We start from the raw sequence: 15,751 nt of genomic DNA, 5'->3' as shown, positions 1-15,751 counted from the left end.
CGGCTCAGCAGGAAATGTGCTTGGGAAGATGCCATCCTTCTGTGGCTTCGTAATCCACCTGTTAAATGGCTGTCTCAAGGTCAAGCAAAACTTGCTAAAGGGAGGGTTTGACCTTGCCTTTGCCCCCTGAACATTTTCCAAAGAAACTCAGAGCCAACCATAGAAGAAAGAGCTTTGGGGAATGAGAGAACTTATTATAGGCAGCATGCTGCCCAAAACGTACTTTGTAAAACTCTTTGGTTAAAGCCATTGATATTTATACAATTCTTACAATCACAGCACAAGTCTTCAGAGGAAAGTAGGGCACAGATTTGGGTAATGACAATTCGGCACAATAAGAGAAGCAGAGACAAGGAGAGGGCTAATCATGAAAGACATGCAGATTAAAACAGGCTGATGTGCTTCTTATTGGTGGGGAAGGTTTATGAAACTGGCAGCATTACGTTAATATTTAACCTTAGCATCCCAAATGAGAAGGAAAATTACGAAATTCACATTCTTATGCAATGGATGCAATTTTGCAGTATTTGCCCAGAGTTCTAAAACGTTTCTATTGCCCAGCCTAGTTATTCACTTCTAGAAACAATCCAAAGAAAATTGTTAGACATGTGGTTAGAGACTTACGAACATTAGGCTGAGCACAATGTTATTGTAGCATCAGTGTGGGCAGCTAGGCTAAATGCATAATAGGATAGGAATATTAAAGTTAATTTAATGCAGCCATTCCATGGAAGAAGGAATGCTTTGATGAGTGTGTATCAACATTCAGAAAATCCTCACAACGTAGTGTTCTATGAACAAAAGTAAAATATAAAATTGATTTTTAAAGTGTATAGGACATGGAAAATCTTTAGATGAAAACACAAAAAATTGATACCACTTGCCTCCAGGTAGTGGAATTATGAGTGATACCTAGTTCCTTTTTTCTGTATTTCCATATTTTTAAAACTTTCTATAATTTTACACATTAATTTTATATTCTGAAATGTTATTTTTATCAAAAGGAGTGAGACACGACAATAGGGGAAAGTTGATAAAATCTGTGTAGTCCTGGAAAAAAAAAAAACCTGAACTCAAAGTCATGGGAAATCAGATGGAAAACAGAAGCTCCGTATTGCTCAAACCATCAGAAGATGGAGATGGAAACACTATATATAGATCAGACGCACAGAATGGGGCAAGGCCAAGTTTAAGAAAGAACAGATTCAACTCCAGTGGTCTTCATTAAATGGTTTTATCAGGACCCTGTGAATAAATGAGAGTTATGAGCACCTGCCCCCTCCTGTGCAAACGAGTGTCTAGGCACCTGCTAGATCAGTGTTAGCTAGTTTTTATCATGCTTAAGTTCTGAATTTAAAAACCCTTCCAGCATGGTTAGAGAGAGGACATTTCCTGGCTTGCAGACTAGGCGAATGACAGCTGAAAGAAAAAGAATCTTGTGAGCCTCCTCTGGTTGGCACCCAGGAAAGGACACTCCTCTCTAGGTGAGCCCACACATCCCTAACCTCACGCCCCACCCACACAGCCTTGGGTCAGTGGTAGAAGGTCCTGTATAGACCCTGCCCTGGCCCTGTGCTTGCCCATTACTGCACGCACTGAGATGCACAAAAGCCAGCCTCAAACATTGCCATTCTCCAGACCACCTCCCCGACACCGCCCTGGCTCCTCCCTTTGGACTTCTTGGTCCTGGACAATCTTCTGGATCTCATGCAGGGCTCCCACTTTTTATCCAGCTCCAATACTTAACAAACTTGTTTGCAGCCGGCTTGGACCTTAAAAACCTTCCACGACTCATCTTTCAATATTTGTCCTACAGCAGCCCGATGTCCCACGATAACTCCAGGCACAGAGCCCTTGCAGCAGATGCTGTCAGTGTCTCACCCATATTCCTACTTCCTGGTCATGCCAGCCTGACTTCCACTTCCAGCATCTGTAGGGCCCAGCCTGAGGCGTTTGTCTGGTCACAAGAGACTACTCTGCCCTGTGTACAGCAGGTCAAAGTCACAGGGAATAAACAACTCCTTGCAAGAGCCTTCAACCAATGACAAGTGGAAGCTGGTGGATAAATACCCCAGCTCCCTTGCCACTCAGATGGGATGCCCCCTGAGCACTGTATTGTCCTTGTTTCCTTGAGTTTCCCAGCTCCAGTTGTCCACAGTGGATACTCGCTTGGCAATGCATCATAGATTGGATTCCATCTCTTTCCTCACTCACTTCCCCACCTCCCTACAGAGGTTATCTGGGATCATCAACTTAAAGAACCACTTGCCTCTGGATTTTCTTTTCTCACAGTCTGTTGCTGACAAAAACCAAAATCAGACAGCACCTCACACCATGCCATATGGAATCAGCCTTTGAAGTCTGACCCTTGGCTGTTTCCAGGTCTGTCTATGCTGGGAGGTAGGCGGGTCACATACAGAAGCTGATGGGGTCCATGTCCCTCCCCTGTTCGACCTCTGGGACTCACCTCTGTGGTGCCGGGCCACAGTCACAGATGGGACAGAAAACATCACATCTGCTAACAAGTCCAGGAACAGGTCTTTCTTTTTGACAGGGTCATCTGTTCCTCCTAAGTATTTCTCAGTGGCTTCTGGAATCAGTTCCTTAGCAATGTACTGAAATAGATCAATAAAGTGACCACAACCCCCTGGTGAGTGATGCAGCTTCTCCAGCCCACCAGTAAAGGCTGCCTCAATGGTGAATCTCATGAGCCCTGTGCAACTCCCTGCTAGGGTGAAAAGTGAAGTGGAAGGATGAAGATGAAACCCACAGGGCCTGTCATTCTGCCATTTATTTGCTCCACGATTTTTGGCAAGTCATCATCCCTCTCTGCATCTCAGCCAATTCCCACGATTCTTAGACTCTTACAACAAGGGGATAGGACTTCCACAAAGGTGACAGCTTGTCTTCTGGTCCAGTTTCCCTTATTTGGGAAGTGGATATACATCAACTGGTTAAAAAAAAAAAAGAGTTAAGCATGTATGAATCATTGGGAATTAATGAGAAGAAATAAACTTACCAACTGACCAAACCAATGCAGACTGAAAGTCCTCTAATTTGGTGGGATTTTAAGGGCATAGGTCTTTACTGAAATGGACAAAATCAATTAATCAAATGGGCTTACATCCAGAAATTCAAGCATTGCAAAGTGCAAAGGTACAGCTGCAGGAGAAGCTGTGACGGTATTTTTATCGATGTGGTGTGTGGCTGATGAAGTTTCCTCCCAAGTGCCAGTTTGGTCTCAAATGTCTCTGCATCTCTATGCATAACAATTCTCTAAACCTCTGCACTCCCAGAGACTCGATCCAAACTCTACAAGCTAAACATAGCAGCTTAGGAGGCTGTGTCCCTAGGAAAATGATCCCAGTGTCCTTAACATGCCTGCCTGGGAGGCTCAACCTACCAAGGACAATTTACTCTGCTCCGAAAAACTGGACTGTAGAAACAGAAAGAGCCACTGAACCCAATTAGAGCAGTTACTTTAGAAACCTGCAATGACCAAACCCTTTCTCTGCCCCATGGGTGTGAATCACCACCCAACCCTGTTTCCTGGAGGGACACAGAGCCTTCTCCTTGCAATGCCTCAAACATTCAGGAGCTCACTCTGACTTCCCAGTCCTGTGGAAGGGAGTAGAGGCTGACTTCAGTGGTTTTCATCCACCTGAAGTCTGTCATGACTTACTGTCTGAAGATAAGAGAAGTTTGTTTCTGCCCCAGGTGAGGCCAGGATGAAGACATCCAGGTGGCCCTAGCCACACAGACCAAGCCCTCCCACAGACCACAGTGTGACGCCCTTGGCACACCTGGCCTATGAAACATTGCCATGCTGGACTAATTTCCCTAATGCAATCATGTCACTGAATAAGCCCGTCCTACAACAGCTTTAACCAGAGTCCTTTGTTTGTTTTATCTTCAACTGGAAGGAGAACCCTTCTTTACTTTTAGAGGTCAATCACTTTTCCTTTATTTGTTTCCCATCTTTATTTGAGGAGTTTGGGGGTGCCTGTGCAGGTTTGATCATGGGTAATTTTGGGTTTTTGGAGTTTGCTGCATAGATTATTTTACTCACCAGGTATCATGGCACCTGATTTGGTAGCTTTTCCATCCTCATCTTCCTCTGACTACTCTCAAGTAGACCCTGATGTCTACTATTCCCTAGAAGTCAATGATAACTCAAGAAAGCCACTTTCTTTGGATGTTTCCAAATGAGATGGTGAAGAGCATGAGTGATTTTCAGGAACCTTATGCATAGGCAGCCGGGGTGAAACCAGGAAGCCTTTGGCCCCTGACTGCCTCTCTGGCCTCCTCAGCTCCTTCACTTCACAGGCCTCTCATTGTTCCCCATCTGCACAGTTATTTTCTCTACTGGCCCTCCCAGCACAGACACTTCCTAGAGTTTTTTCAATAGAGTGATCAGAGAATCTGGGAGAATCCCAGGGTCCTGTGATACCCAGGTGGCCCGCGGTGCCCTCCTGGAGAAGGTTTCCATGGAAATGGTGCTCCTGCTGAAGGGGGACAGCTGCCCGGACTCAGGGGGTGCAGCTCAGAGAGAAGCACTCCTGGAACCCCGAAGACAGGAGGCTAATGGGGGTGAGTGAGTTGCTTCAAGAGGCCCTGCACGACTCTCTGTTTGGAATAAATCGGCCACACTCACTGCTTGTTAAATCCAGCCATGTAGGGGCAGTGTGGAACTTCCTTTCAGCGAAGCTCTTCAGGTGTTTTCAGCAGCAGCACCCCATCAATCAGGGTGGTCAAGAAAGGGTGACTGCAGGAGACAAAGTCGCGGCCTGTGATTCCTCCCTGGTCTGTATCCCCAACTCTGCTGTCCGGTGAGACCCGGTTACCACTACGGCGTGACCATGGGCCATGGCTGCACATGCTCAAGGTCTAACAGGGGTGGAGTCTCTGTGACTCAGGAGTAGAACTTCCAGGCAGGGCAGCTGTACTAGTCAGGTGATGGGGAGAGGAAGAAGTCTTCACTCAGGTTGAAATACATGTATTATCTATAAAATTACATGTTTATATATTTCAATTTGAAGTGCATGCATTTCCCTCTCTGTGTCCACAGTTGATTTTTGGTAGCCCCAGCAGTTGCTTCTGATAAAGCTCCCATGAGTGCTGAATTAGAGAATACAGAATCATCACTCAAAGGGGAAATACCAGGTTAGGCTCTTGCAAACCTCTGGCCACAACATTTTCATCAACCTTCTTTTTGTAGTGGGTTTCTGTTGAAGACATTTCCACAGCTCCATCCACAAGGAGGCGTTACTTTTAGCCCTTTCCATCACATGCATGAATCCAGTAATTTCCTTCTCCTTTTCACAGACGTGCTATTTTGTGGATTTGTCAACACCGAATGCATAGCCAGCAGCACCGCTCTGCACTGCAAGCTTGTCTCACACAGGCACCTTCCCATAAGGCACAGCACAGCCTGCTTAGCTCAGGAATGCCAGACGCAGCCTCCTCATGGGCCACTCTAAACAACGACATCATACAAAAGCACAAAATGCAGAACATGGCAAATAGACCACGAAGGGGACACTTGTGCCCCGAGAAGATGAAACAGAGAAGACGGTGAGTGGCTCTTGAATCAGATGGAACGTGCCCATCATGCAAATCCACCTTCCCCTGTTCTGTACTGCCTGTGTGCTTGACCACAGAAAGTGCCACCAGTATCGATTTTGGGGTTACAAGGACATTTTAGCAAGCAGGTGAATTTATAAATGCAGAATCCATGATTAATGAGGAGATGGTGCTATCTATCTGAATTTAAACAAGAGTATTACTGATCCATGGGTGGCTTTTGAGGGAGGTGAACTGTCATCACTCAAGGGAGCCTAAACTAGGACTTGATTCCTATTAGAGAAAATCATGAAGAAAAAAGAATTGATGAACTCACGGTATATTTATCCATGTGTCTTAATTTTTAGGTTTTACCTTTGATGAATAATTTTTATGCTGTCCTGCAGATTAGAGGCTGTCACGTGTTATACATCAGGGCAGCTGGTCCTGGGTAGTTATATTTTATATATTTCATATTTAGTCACAATGGTGTAGTTGCTAAGATGAGCATGGACATTGAAAGCAGATTAACTGGATCGGAAGCCTGGCTCTGCTACTTACTGGCTGGGAGTTTCACCTGTTTGGGCCTCAGTTTTCTCATCTAAGAGGTGAGGTTAATGAGGATTAAATGGCTGAACACATGAAATCGCACGCACCTGGTGTCTGGAAGGAGCTGAATGAATGTTAGGTATTACTTGTTAGCAGGGTTACTCACGGGTTCCTCTCTAAGACCCCAATCCTCTGTGCCGCATCTTCCCAGTTCCATACATGGAGCTGTATTTCCCTCCTGGAGATCCCAGATGGAACTGGACAATTCCTAGCCTTTGAAGTCCTATAGCTGGGACCTTTGATCTGCTCTACAAAAGCCAATGATTGTGAGCTAGTTCAGGCTGGGAGAATATTTAGGTAGTGGACCAGACCCAGCTGAACAAGGTGCAGGGTGTAATCCAATATATGGTGACAATGGAACAGGATTGGGGTGCAAGTCTCTGCCCTCTTTGAGAGGCTGTCAGAAAGAGCCTGCCTGGGAGGGCAGCAAGAGAACAGCCCCTCCTGGAAGGAGAATGCGGCAGGCTCGTGGAGGGCTGCCACGCTTCTGATGGAAGCTCTGGGCAGTGGTGTATTGACAGGTGAGGAAAGGAGTGAAAATTTCTAAACAGTGGGAATTGCATGAGCAAAGGACACAGGTGTGTCACTGTACAGGGTCAATTCCAGAAACACCCAAGAGCTCTGGGCTTGGAAATACCGTCTGACAGGAGTCTAGAGGGGAGGGACAGGTCTGAAACCTACCTTCTGCTGATCTAGCACACAGTGGTATACAGGGCACTTTGAAGGCCCCTAACTCCATGGAGGATTTTCTACCAAGGAATGTCAGGCTTTTAAGAACAGGGGTGACATACTCTAACTCCTGTTAAGGAAAGCTGATCTGGCTGCACAAAGAGAACATGGAAATGAGGGAGGGAGGCTGAAGTAGAGGATAAGCGTTGAGGGAGAGAGACAGGGAGCACCCCAGTTGGGCAGCAGCCATGCAAGAAGACTCCCATCAGCAACAATGACAAGTGATTGCAGCTGTCCACTCCAGAGGGATTTTTCAAGTGGCTGCCCCTGTGTGGGCATGACCTTGCTTGTGTCCAGAAAACTCAGGGCATCTTCCACTCCCCTCTCTTTCTCACCAGCATCCTGTCCATCAACAAATCCTCTCAGCTATTCCTTCAAGATATCTTGAACTCAACCACTCCTCCCATCCCCACTACCCACAGCAGCTCTGTCTAAGCAGCCAGGAGCCTGGCCTGGCTTATATGTAACACAGTGGCCACCCAGATTGGTCAGCTTCATCCCACTCTGCTCCTTTCCTACAGTCTATTTGAACACCAGAGCCAGAACCTTTGTGAGATCCTAAGATCATGTGACTCCTCTGTTCCAAAACCTCCAAGCATACATCTTGCTCAGAATCAAATCCAAATACTTTCGTAGTCCCTCTCCCACTGCCCATTACCCTTTCAGCATCAGGCCAGTCTATCCATTTCGATTCTCTCATAGACTGGCCACTTCCATCAGAAGTCTTTGCAGTGGCTTTTTCTATCTGCCTGGAATAGAAGCTTCTCGGTTTCTGACTTCTCCAGAGCTTGGCTCAAATGCCACCTTCTCATGAGCCATTTCCTTGATCCTGCTACTTCAACTGAAACCATGCACAAGCTCTATCCTAATGCTGCACACCCATCAAACAGAATACACACTTGATTTGCTTTCCTATTTACTCTCCCTGCACTGTAATGGAAGTCCCAAAGAGGGCAGGGGAATCTTTCTTGTTTCACTCCTTTATCCCCAGCTCTAAACAAGTCCTGGCGCATGAAGTGTTTATTAAGTCTTTGCTGAATGAATCTCAGCCTCCTCCCAAGACCTTTTAAGGAGGTGCTGTGACTTCCAGGGAGGCAGCTTAGAGGACAGGATGTAAGATGCCAGAGGTGGTGTCACCCAGAGGCAGGTCAACCCTGGTGGGGTGCCATGGGGTAGAGGAGATGGGGATATGTTGGAGTTTCCTGCATTGCTGCGGGAGGAGGCGAGTGTCCTTGGACTGAGATTCAGGCTTCCCCTCTCCATGCCTAATCATCCCTGTTATCTCTGCCTCCTGAGAGTGGAAGGTTCTGGTTCAGCCTCCTCCCATAGTGCCATTTTGAGGAGCAGACAACGTAAAACAGAAGGGGAGTGGGCAGAGCCCAGTGCACGCAGAGGTGAGGCCTGGGAGCACTGGACGGGGAGTCAGGAAAATGGATTCCAGGCCTGCCGCTAGTCTTCCTGGCTGTGTTACCCAGGTGAGTCATTGCCCCTCTCTGGGCCTCAGCAACAAACACACAGGAGTTACTATAATTACCCAAGAGAGGATTCTTTCACTCACAGCTAATTGGAGCTTAAAGGTGCTAAGACTCAAAACCTGTAATTGAGAAACAAAAGCTCCTTACCTCTCTGGGGTCTCCATGTAAATCCAGAGAGAAGAATTTCTGTGAAGACAAAGGCAGAGGATGTGGGTTAGAGGCTTCCCAGGAGAACACTGAGCTGGGTGACTGGGTCAATAGAGGTGTCAGGTTCTCCCTCGTGGTGCCAAGCTGGCTGGGCCGAAAGGAAGCGGGCAGGACTCTGGCTCCGCTCGGCCTGAGCACAGGATGAAGGCGTAGCAGGGAAGGGTGGGCACCCGCATGGGAAGGATGGGCCAGGGACTCTGAGCCAGAGTTGATGGAACTCTGGAGAGGACGCCCACTGGTTGTGGCTGCCCAGCCCCCAATCCCTCTCCCCTACTTCTTCCCCTGGGAAGAACATGCAATTCTTCTTCGGAAAACCTCCTTCTTCCCCCATCACTCCATGAATTCATACATCTATATGCCACCTGGTGTGCTCCATCTCTCTGAACATGAATATTAGCTCAGGAATGGGCATACACCCATGTCAATCCAATACAGTTTACCCCAAAACTTTTGCAGGAATTGTTTAGAAAGAGGGTTTTTATAAATTACCTTGGGCAGTATGGCCATTTTCACAATATTGATTCTTCCTATCCATGAGCATGGTATGTTCTTCCATTTGTTTGTGTCCTCTTTTATTATAGATTCAATGCCATCCCCATTAAGCTACCAATGACTTTCTTCACAGAATTGGAGAAAACTGCTTTAAAGTTCATATGGAAACAAAAACGACCCTGCATTGCCAAGACATTCCTAAGCCAAAAGAACAAAGCTGGAGGCATCACGCTACCTGACTTCAAACTATACTACAAGGCTACAGTAGCCAAAACAGCATGGTACTGGTACCAAAACAGAGATATAGACCAATGGAACAGAACAGAGCCCTCAGAAATCATACCACACATCTACAGCCATCTGATCTTTGACAAACCTGAGAGAAACAAGAAATGGGGAAAGGATTCCCTATTTAATAAATGGTGCTGGGAAAATTGGCTAGCCATAAGTAGAAAGCTGAAACTGAATCCTTTCCTTACTCCTTATACGAAAATTAATTCAAGATGGATTAGAGACTTAAATATTAGACCTAAAACCATAAAAGCCCTAGAAGAAAACCTAGGTAATACCATTCAGGACATTGGCATGGGCAAGGACTTCATGTGTAAAACACCAAAAGCAATGGCAACAAAAACCAAAATTGACAAACGGGATCTAATTAAACTAAAGAGCTTGTGCTCTTAAAAGCTCAGCAAAAGAAACTACCATCAGAGTGAACAGGCAACCTATAGAATGGGAGAAAATTTTTGCAATCTACTCATCTGATAAAGGACTAATATCCAGAACCTATAAAGAACTCAATCAAATTTACAAGAAAAAAAAAAAAAACCCATCAAAAAGTGGGCAAAGGATATGAACAGATACTTCTCAAAAGAAGATATTCATGCAGCCAACGGACACATGAAAAAATGTTCATCATCACTCGCCATCAGATAAATGCAAATCAAAACCACAATGAGATACCATCTCACCCCAGTTAGAATGGCAATCATTAAAAAATCAGGAAACAACAGGTGCTGGAGAGGATGTGGAGAAATAGGAACACTTTTACACTGTTGGTGGGACGTAAACTAGTTCAACCATAGTGGAAAACAGTGTGGCAATTCCTCAACGATCTAGAACTAGAAATACCATTTGACCCAGCCATCCCATTACTGGGGATATACCCAAAGGATTGTAAGTCATGCTGCTATAAAGACATATGCACACGTATGTTTAATGTGGCACTATTCACAATAGCAAAGACTTGGAATCAACCCAAATGTCCATCTGTGACAGACTGGATTAAGAAAATGTGGCACATATACACCATGGAATACTATGCAGCCATAAAAAAGGATGAGTTGGTGTCCTTTGTAGGGACATGGATGCAGCTGGAAACCATCATTTCCAGCAAACTATTGCAAGACAGAAAACCAAATACCACATGTTCTCACTCATAGGTGGGAATTGAACAATGAGATCACTTCGACACAGGAAGGGGAACATCACACACCGGGTCTTATTGTGGGGATGGGGGGAGGAGAGGGATAGAGTTAGGAGATATACCTAATGTAAATTACGAGTTAATAGGTGTAGCACACCACCATGGCACATGTATACATATGTAACAAGCCTGCACGTTGCGTACATGTACCCTAGAACTTAAAGTATAATAAAAAAATAAATAAATAAAATAAAAAAGGAAGTAGTAACTTTTACCAGAGTAGGAATGGATGATGGACTAACGTTAAAAAATAAACATATATCATACAACAGCAACAAAAATAAATAAATAAATAAATAATAATAATAAATAAAAATACAGAAAGGGTTTTTAAGCAGAGAGGATGCTGTCTTTAACCTTTCCAGGAGACATATCTGCCTAAGAGTGAAGCCAACACAGACGTGCAAAGCTGAAGGATAGAGAATGGTAGATTCTCAATAATATCCTGTGATCATCTGGATCCAGCCATGCCTGAAGCCATCAACTCCTGAGATTTCCAGTTTACAAGAGGATGCTATTGCAATACATTTCTTTTTCTGTTCAAGGCACTTGGGAGAGTCTCCTCATCTCCCATTAGAAAGCCCTGACTCATACAAGCTCACTGAGTCTCATCCTACCCCACGCTTCTCTTTGGTGTGTGTTCACCAACATTACAGTGACTGTAATGTTGCACTGTAGTTCACAGGTCTGACCTCTGCTCAGGACGTAACCAGTGAAGCTCCCTCCATTAAGGATCGTAGTCCCACTAGTCAGGAGTGTGTGTGTGTGTGTGGGTGTGGGTGTGGGTGTTTGTGTGGGTGTGTCTGTGTGTGTCTCTGTGTGTGTGTCTGTATATGTGTGTGTGTGTGTGTGTGTGTGTGTGTGTGTGCATGTGTGTTTACAGGAGGCAGTGGGTAATCATGGAGGCACTTCCACAAGATCTCAGAAAAACTCAAAAGGATGTCCCAGGATCTTAGGGATGGGTTTTCCCAAAGACTCAACTCTTCCCTTTTAACCTGGGTCCTCTGATGCCACATGCAGAATTGCTGGAATATTCGCCTCCTTCCAGGCATGAGAAAACAGGTGTGTTTTAATTCCTTGAGCACTTTGGTCACTTAGAGCCTGAGCTAAGACCTAAGCCCCAAGACCACACTGGACTCAACCCATGGAAACACAAGTAGAGTTCAGTGGTAGAGGCTGGCCCTGAGACCCAGGAGTAGCCTCAGGTCCAAGGAGAGAGTCCAGGGATCAGGCTACTCCTGAGCTTGGAATTTACACCCTTCTCCCTCAAAGGCAATAGTTTGCAGTGTCCCTGGGTGCTGTGTCATCTGAGTGTTTGTCCTGCTGGGCTTCCCTGTGATGAGAGACTGCCATGGCCATCCATCAGCCCTAAAGGTCCACAAGTCCTAATATGTGAGGATAGCAGGGGCAGCAGAAGATACTCTAGACCTGCAGGTGTGGGTTGTAGATCCCACAGTGTTGCTTCTGTGACTAATTTGAACTGTAACATGGGCCAATTACAAAATTCATCTGTTTTTGTTACCTCTATTAAAATGGGCACAATGATCTCAAAGCTGAATTTCTCAAGAAAGATAAGGTGGAGTCAGGGTTAAGGGCATGAACTCCCGAATTCCACTGTCTGGTCTCAAACCCGGCTCCTCCACCTTCCCTGTGAAGCATCCCTGATGACTATAATGAATGCTTCCCCTCTGTGCTGCCACCATTCTCAACCTGTGAAGTATACGAATGTGTTTCTCTTTGGATAGATCCTTGTGAGCAGGGACTATGTCCACTTCATGTCTGTTTTGCTACCACTAACACCCATCCCTACATACTGAGCATGGATGGATGGATGGATCAACGGAGGGATGGATGGAGTTGGTCAATACATGAGGTATAGTTGAATTGGATGGATACATGAATAGATGGGTGGAAACTAGTGGATAGGTGATAACTGGATTGTTGGTTTTGGAGGAATGGGTGATGGAGTGAAGATATAAGGTGACTGGGTGATCCATGAATGGTGGATGGATTGAAAATAGATAAACACAAAGTTATGAATAGGTGGACATTAGATTGATAAAAAGATATGAGTTAATTGGATGGATTAGTGAACAGATAGATGGATAAGAAGATCATAGTAGATGGATTAACAAATGGGTGGACGGATGACTATCCTAGGATGAAAACTGAGTCAGAGTCTCAGAAAATCTAGAAAACTGGACCACCACCAGGTATAATACAGACAGTTTCTAAGTCAACCAAGATAAATTGTGACATCTTTCTGAAAATCTTTGAGCTTAATATCTCCATCCCCCAAATTCAGAATGATGGTGTCCCCTGGGAATATATGACATTTAATTTCTTAACGATAAGTGTGAAAACAAGAATGGCAAAATAATAAATTTTGGTCAGGATTGAGGATTGTTACACAATTTTTTATCAAGTTGTTTTTGGACTTTTTTTTACATTTGTGGCATTTTACACTAAAAAAGGACAAATCAGATTCCCCATTCAGATACTGAGGCTCCTGAAAGGTGAGACACTGTCCCAGGTAACTGTCCCAAGGCAAGAGTATGGCTGAAATGAAGAAGTCTGGGACGAAGTTTACAGGGTTTGGGCTATGGGAACAGGCACACCTACCATTTTCAATGTTGTCTCCAAGAGCTCCTCTTCCGTCTTCTGTCGCAGGCAGTGAACCATGACAGCTGAGGTGGTGGTTTGACACCCAGCAGTGATAGCAATTTGCTGCAAAGATCACAGGCAACAGCAGAGTTCAAGAGCTATTTCCCTTCCCTCCACCAAAGTGGAAAGTGGCATACTATCCCAAGCCCACCTTGTACAAGTGGCAGAGGGCAGCAGAAGATACTGTAGACCCATGGGTGTGGGTTCCAGATCCCACAGAGCGTTGCCTCTGTTACTAATCTCAATAGTAACATGGGTCAATTATGTAATCTCTCATCTCTGCTACCTTATCTCCATTGCAATGGACATAATGATCTCAAGCTGAATGTGTCAAGAAAGACGAGGTGGAACCGGGGTAGAGAGCATGGAATCCTGAATTTCCTTGTCTGCTTTCAAATCCCGGCTGCTCCACTTACCAGCCATTAGGCCGCAGGCAGTCCACCTGATTTCTTTGAGTCTTGGTTTCTCCACCCATGGATGGGAATAATGACTGCACCTACCTCATGAGTTAATACATGTGGGAGAGTGCCATGTCTCCCACACAATAAACACGTGCGGAATTGCAGGAGGCCTAGATAAGACGATTCACACAGAGGCACTTCAGAAGGTAGCGAATGTGCTTTAAAGGTGAGTTCTAAAGAAAAACAGGATGTCTTCCCTTGTAAGACATAGACGGGGTTTCTCAGCTGAGTGAGGCGTCTGTGGCACAGCCAGGAGTTTCCAGCGGCACATTTGTGTACTAGAGTCACAAGCAGTAATCAAGCACGACTCTTTAAGGCATAGGTCAGCAATGTGCCCATCAAGGCCAAATAGTAAATATTTGAGGCTTTGTGGGCCACGTGGTCTGTGCTGCAACTTCAACACTGCTGTTGACATGAAACACAGCCATAGACATGAGGTAAATGAATGGGTGTCGCTGTGTTCAAAGAAAACTTCCTTTATGGACACTGAAACTTGAATTTCATATAATTTTATGGTTCATGAAATATTATTCTTCTTTTGATTCCTTTCAATCATCAAAAAATTTTTAAAAATCTATCTTAACTCAAGGGCCATGCAGGCATAGATCCAGATGTGACCATGAGTGATGGTCTGTTCACCTTTGTCCTAAGTCAAGCCACAGAGCAACACCAATTAGTGCACCAAGAACTCTTTCAATCTTTAAAAATATGTAAAAAACGTAAAAATAAAAAAAGGCCTCCTGAGAGTGAGGCTCCCTTATGCCTGTCCTGGGGATTGGGGTCAGTCTGCCCAGCACACTCTGGTTTCCTTCTTTTCTAAGAGTCCAGGGACATCGAAACAAAGACAGGACAGTGAGCCTCTCTCCTAAGTGACCTGGAATTGGGGCGGAGAGCTGCTAATGTAAAAACGCTCATTTTTCACAACAGAAAAGACAGCCTGACTACTTTCTGGAACCAAAAGAGAGTCCTTAAGCTTAGGGGCAGATAGGGTGCTCATGCAGACTGGAAGCAAAGTGCAGCCAGAAAGAAGGGCACAGAGGGAAAGCAGGCAGGCTCCATGGTGGGGAGGCAGGGCGAGTGTACATGCCCCAAGAGCCTGGTGCAGGATCTGGAACAGAATCAATGCCCAGGGTGTTTTTCGAGTAAATAAACAGGGACCGGGAGAAGTAGAGGGCGAGACAGAGAGAGAGAGACAGACAGACAGAGAGAGAAAAAAGAGAGTCTACGATTCCCATCATTTTGTAATTTCTGTTTCCTATTTTTTCACAAAGCCCAGCCTCATCCCAGACCTCTATTTCCTTGAAAAATTAATTCTCCCTTTATAAAGAAGTGTTTGAGACAAGGTCTTGCTTTGCTTCCCAGGCTGGAGAGCCATGGTGCAAACACAGCTCACTGCAGCCTAGACCTCCTGGGCTCGGGTGATCCTCCCTCTTCAGCCTCCCATGTAGATGGGCCCAGAGGCTTGCGCCACCATGCCCAGCTCAATATTTTGATATTTTGTAGAGACAGGGTCTCACTTTGTTGCCCTGGCTGGTCTTGAACTCCTGGGCTCAAGCAATCCTTCTGCCTCAGCCTCCCAAATTGCAGGGATGACAGGCATGAGCCACCACACCAGGCTAATGCTCCTTCTTGACTTAAGTTGGGTCAATGGGCGACTGTTGCTTATAACCAGTGAATTCTAAAAAAATTCTCAAAAATTCTAAAAATTCTTGACATCCCCATTTTCTCTCCTATGTACCAGCCCTTTAAATTTGAATGCTGTCCTCAAAAAAGCTTTCACATCTACTGAAATCCTCCATGCCACTGGCTCCAACGGGCACTCCTCAGCCTAGGTCTGGATTCCTATTTGTCACCTCTTCCTTTGGCTTCCAATCATTCTACAGACAATGACAAAATCCTTGCCAGGGTCCTGTGCGGTGTGGCCCCTGCCAACATTCCAGCTCTCAGTACTCGCCACGCTCCCCCTGCTCTCCCTGCTCTGACCCCATCGGCCCTGTCTCTGTCTGTCCCTCGCGATTGGGATGCGGCCTCCTGCCACAGGACACATGCATGTGCTGCTCCCACTC

The 15,751-nt window shown here is 45.5% G+C and overlaps 1 protein-coding gene across 1 annotated transcript in view; it reads right to left on the bottom strand.

Annotated features, from left to right (window-relative positions):
* Nucleotides 1–6: 6 nt before the first annotated feature.
* Nucleotides 7–15,751, bottom strand: part of LOC101017969 (liver carboxylesterase 1-like) — a 30,469-nt gene continuing 14,724 nt past the window's right edge. The window contains 5 exon segments of the mRNA XM_031662350.1: nt 7–2,615; nt 2,869–2,923; nt 4,700–4,767; nt 8,523–8,561; nt 13,183–13,287. Of these exon segments, the coding sequence (XP_031518210.1) occupies nt 2,328–2,615; nt 2,869–2,923; nt 4,700–4,767; nt 8,523–8,561; nt 13,183–13,287 (555 nt within the window). The 3' untranslated portion in view covers nt 7–2,327.

The sequence above is a fragment of the Papio anubis genome, unplaced genomic scaffold, assembly GCF_008728515.1.
Source record: "Papio anubis isolate 15944 unplaced genomic scaffold, Panubis1.0 scaffold576, whole genome shotgun sequence".
NCBI classification, from domain to species: domain Eukaryota; kingdom Metazoa; phylum Chordata; class Mammalia; order Primates; family Cercopithecidae; genus Papio; species Papio anubis.
Note: the sequence above shows the minus strand (reverse complement) of the source record. Positions and strands in the feature narration are given on the sequence as shown.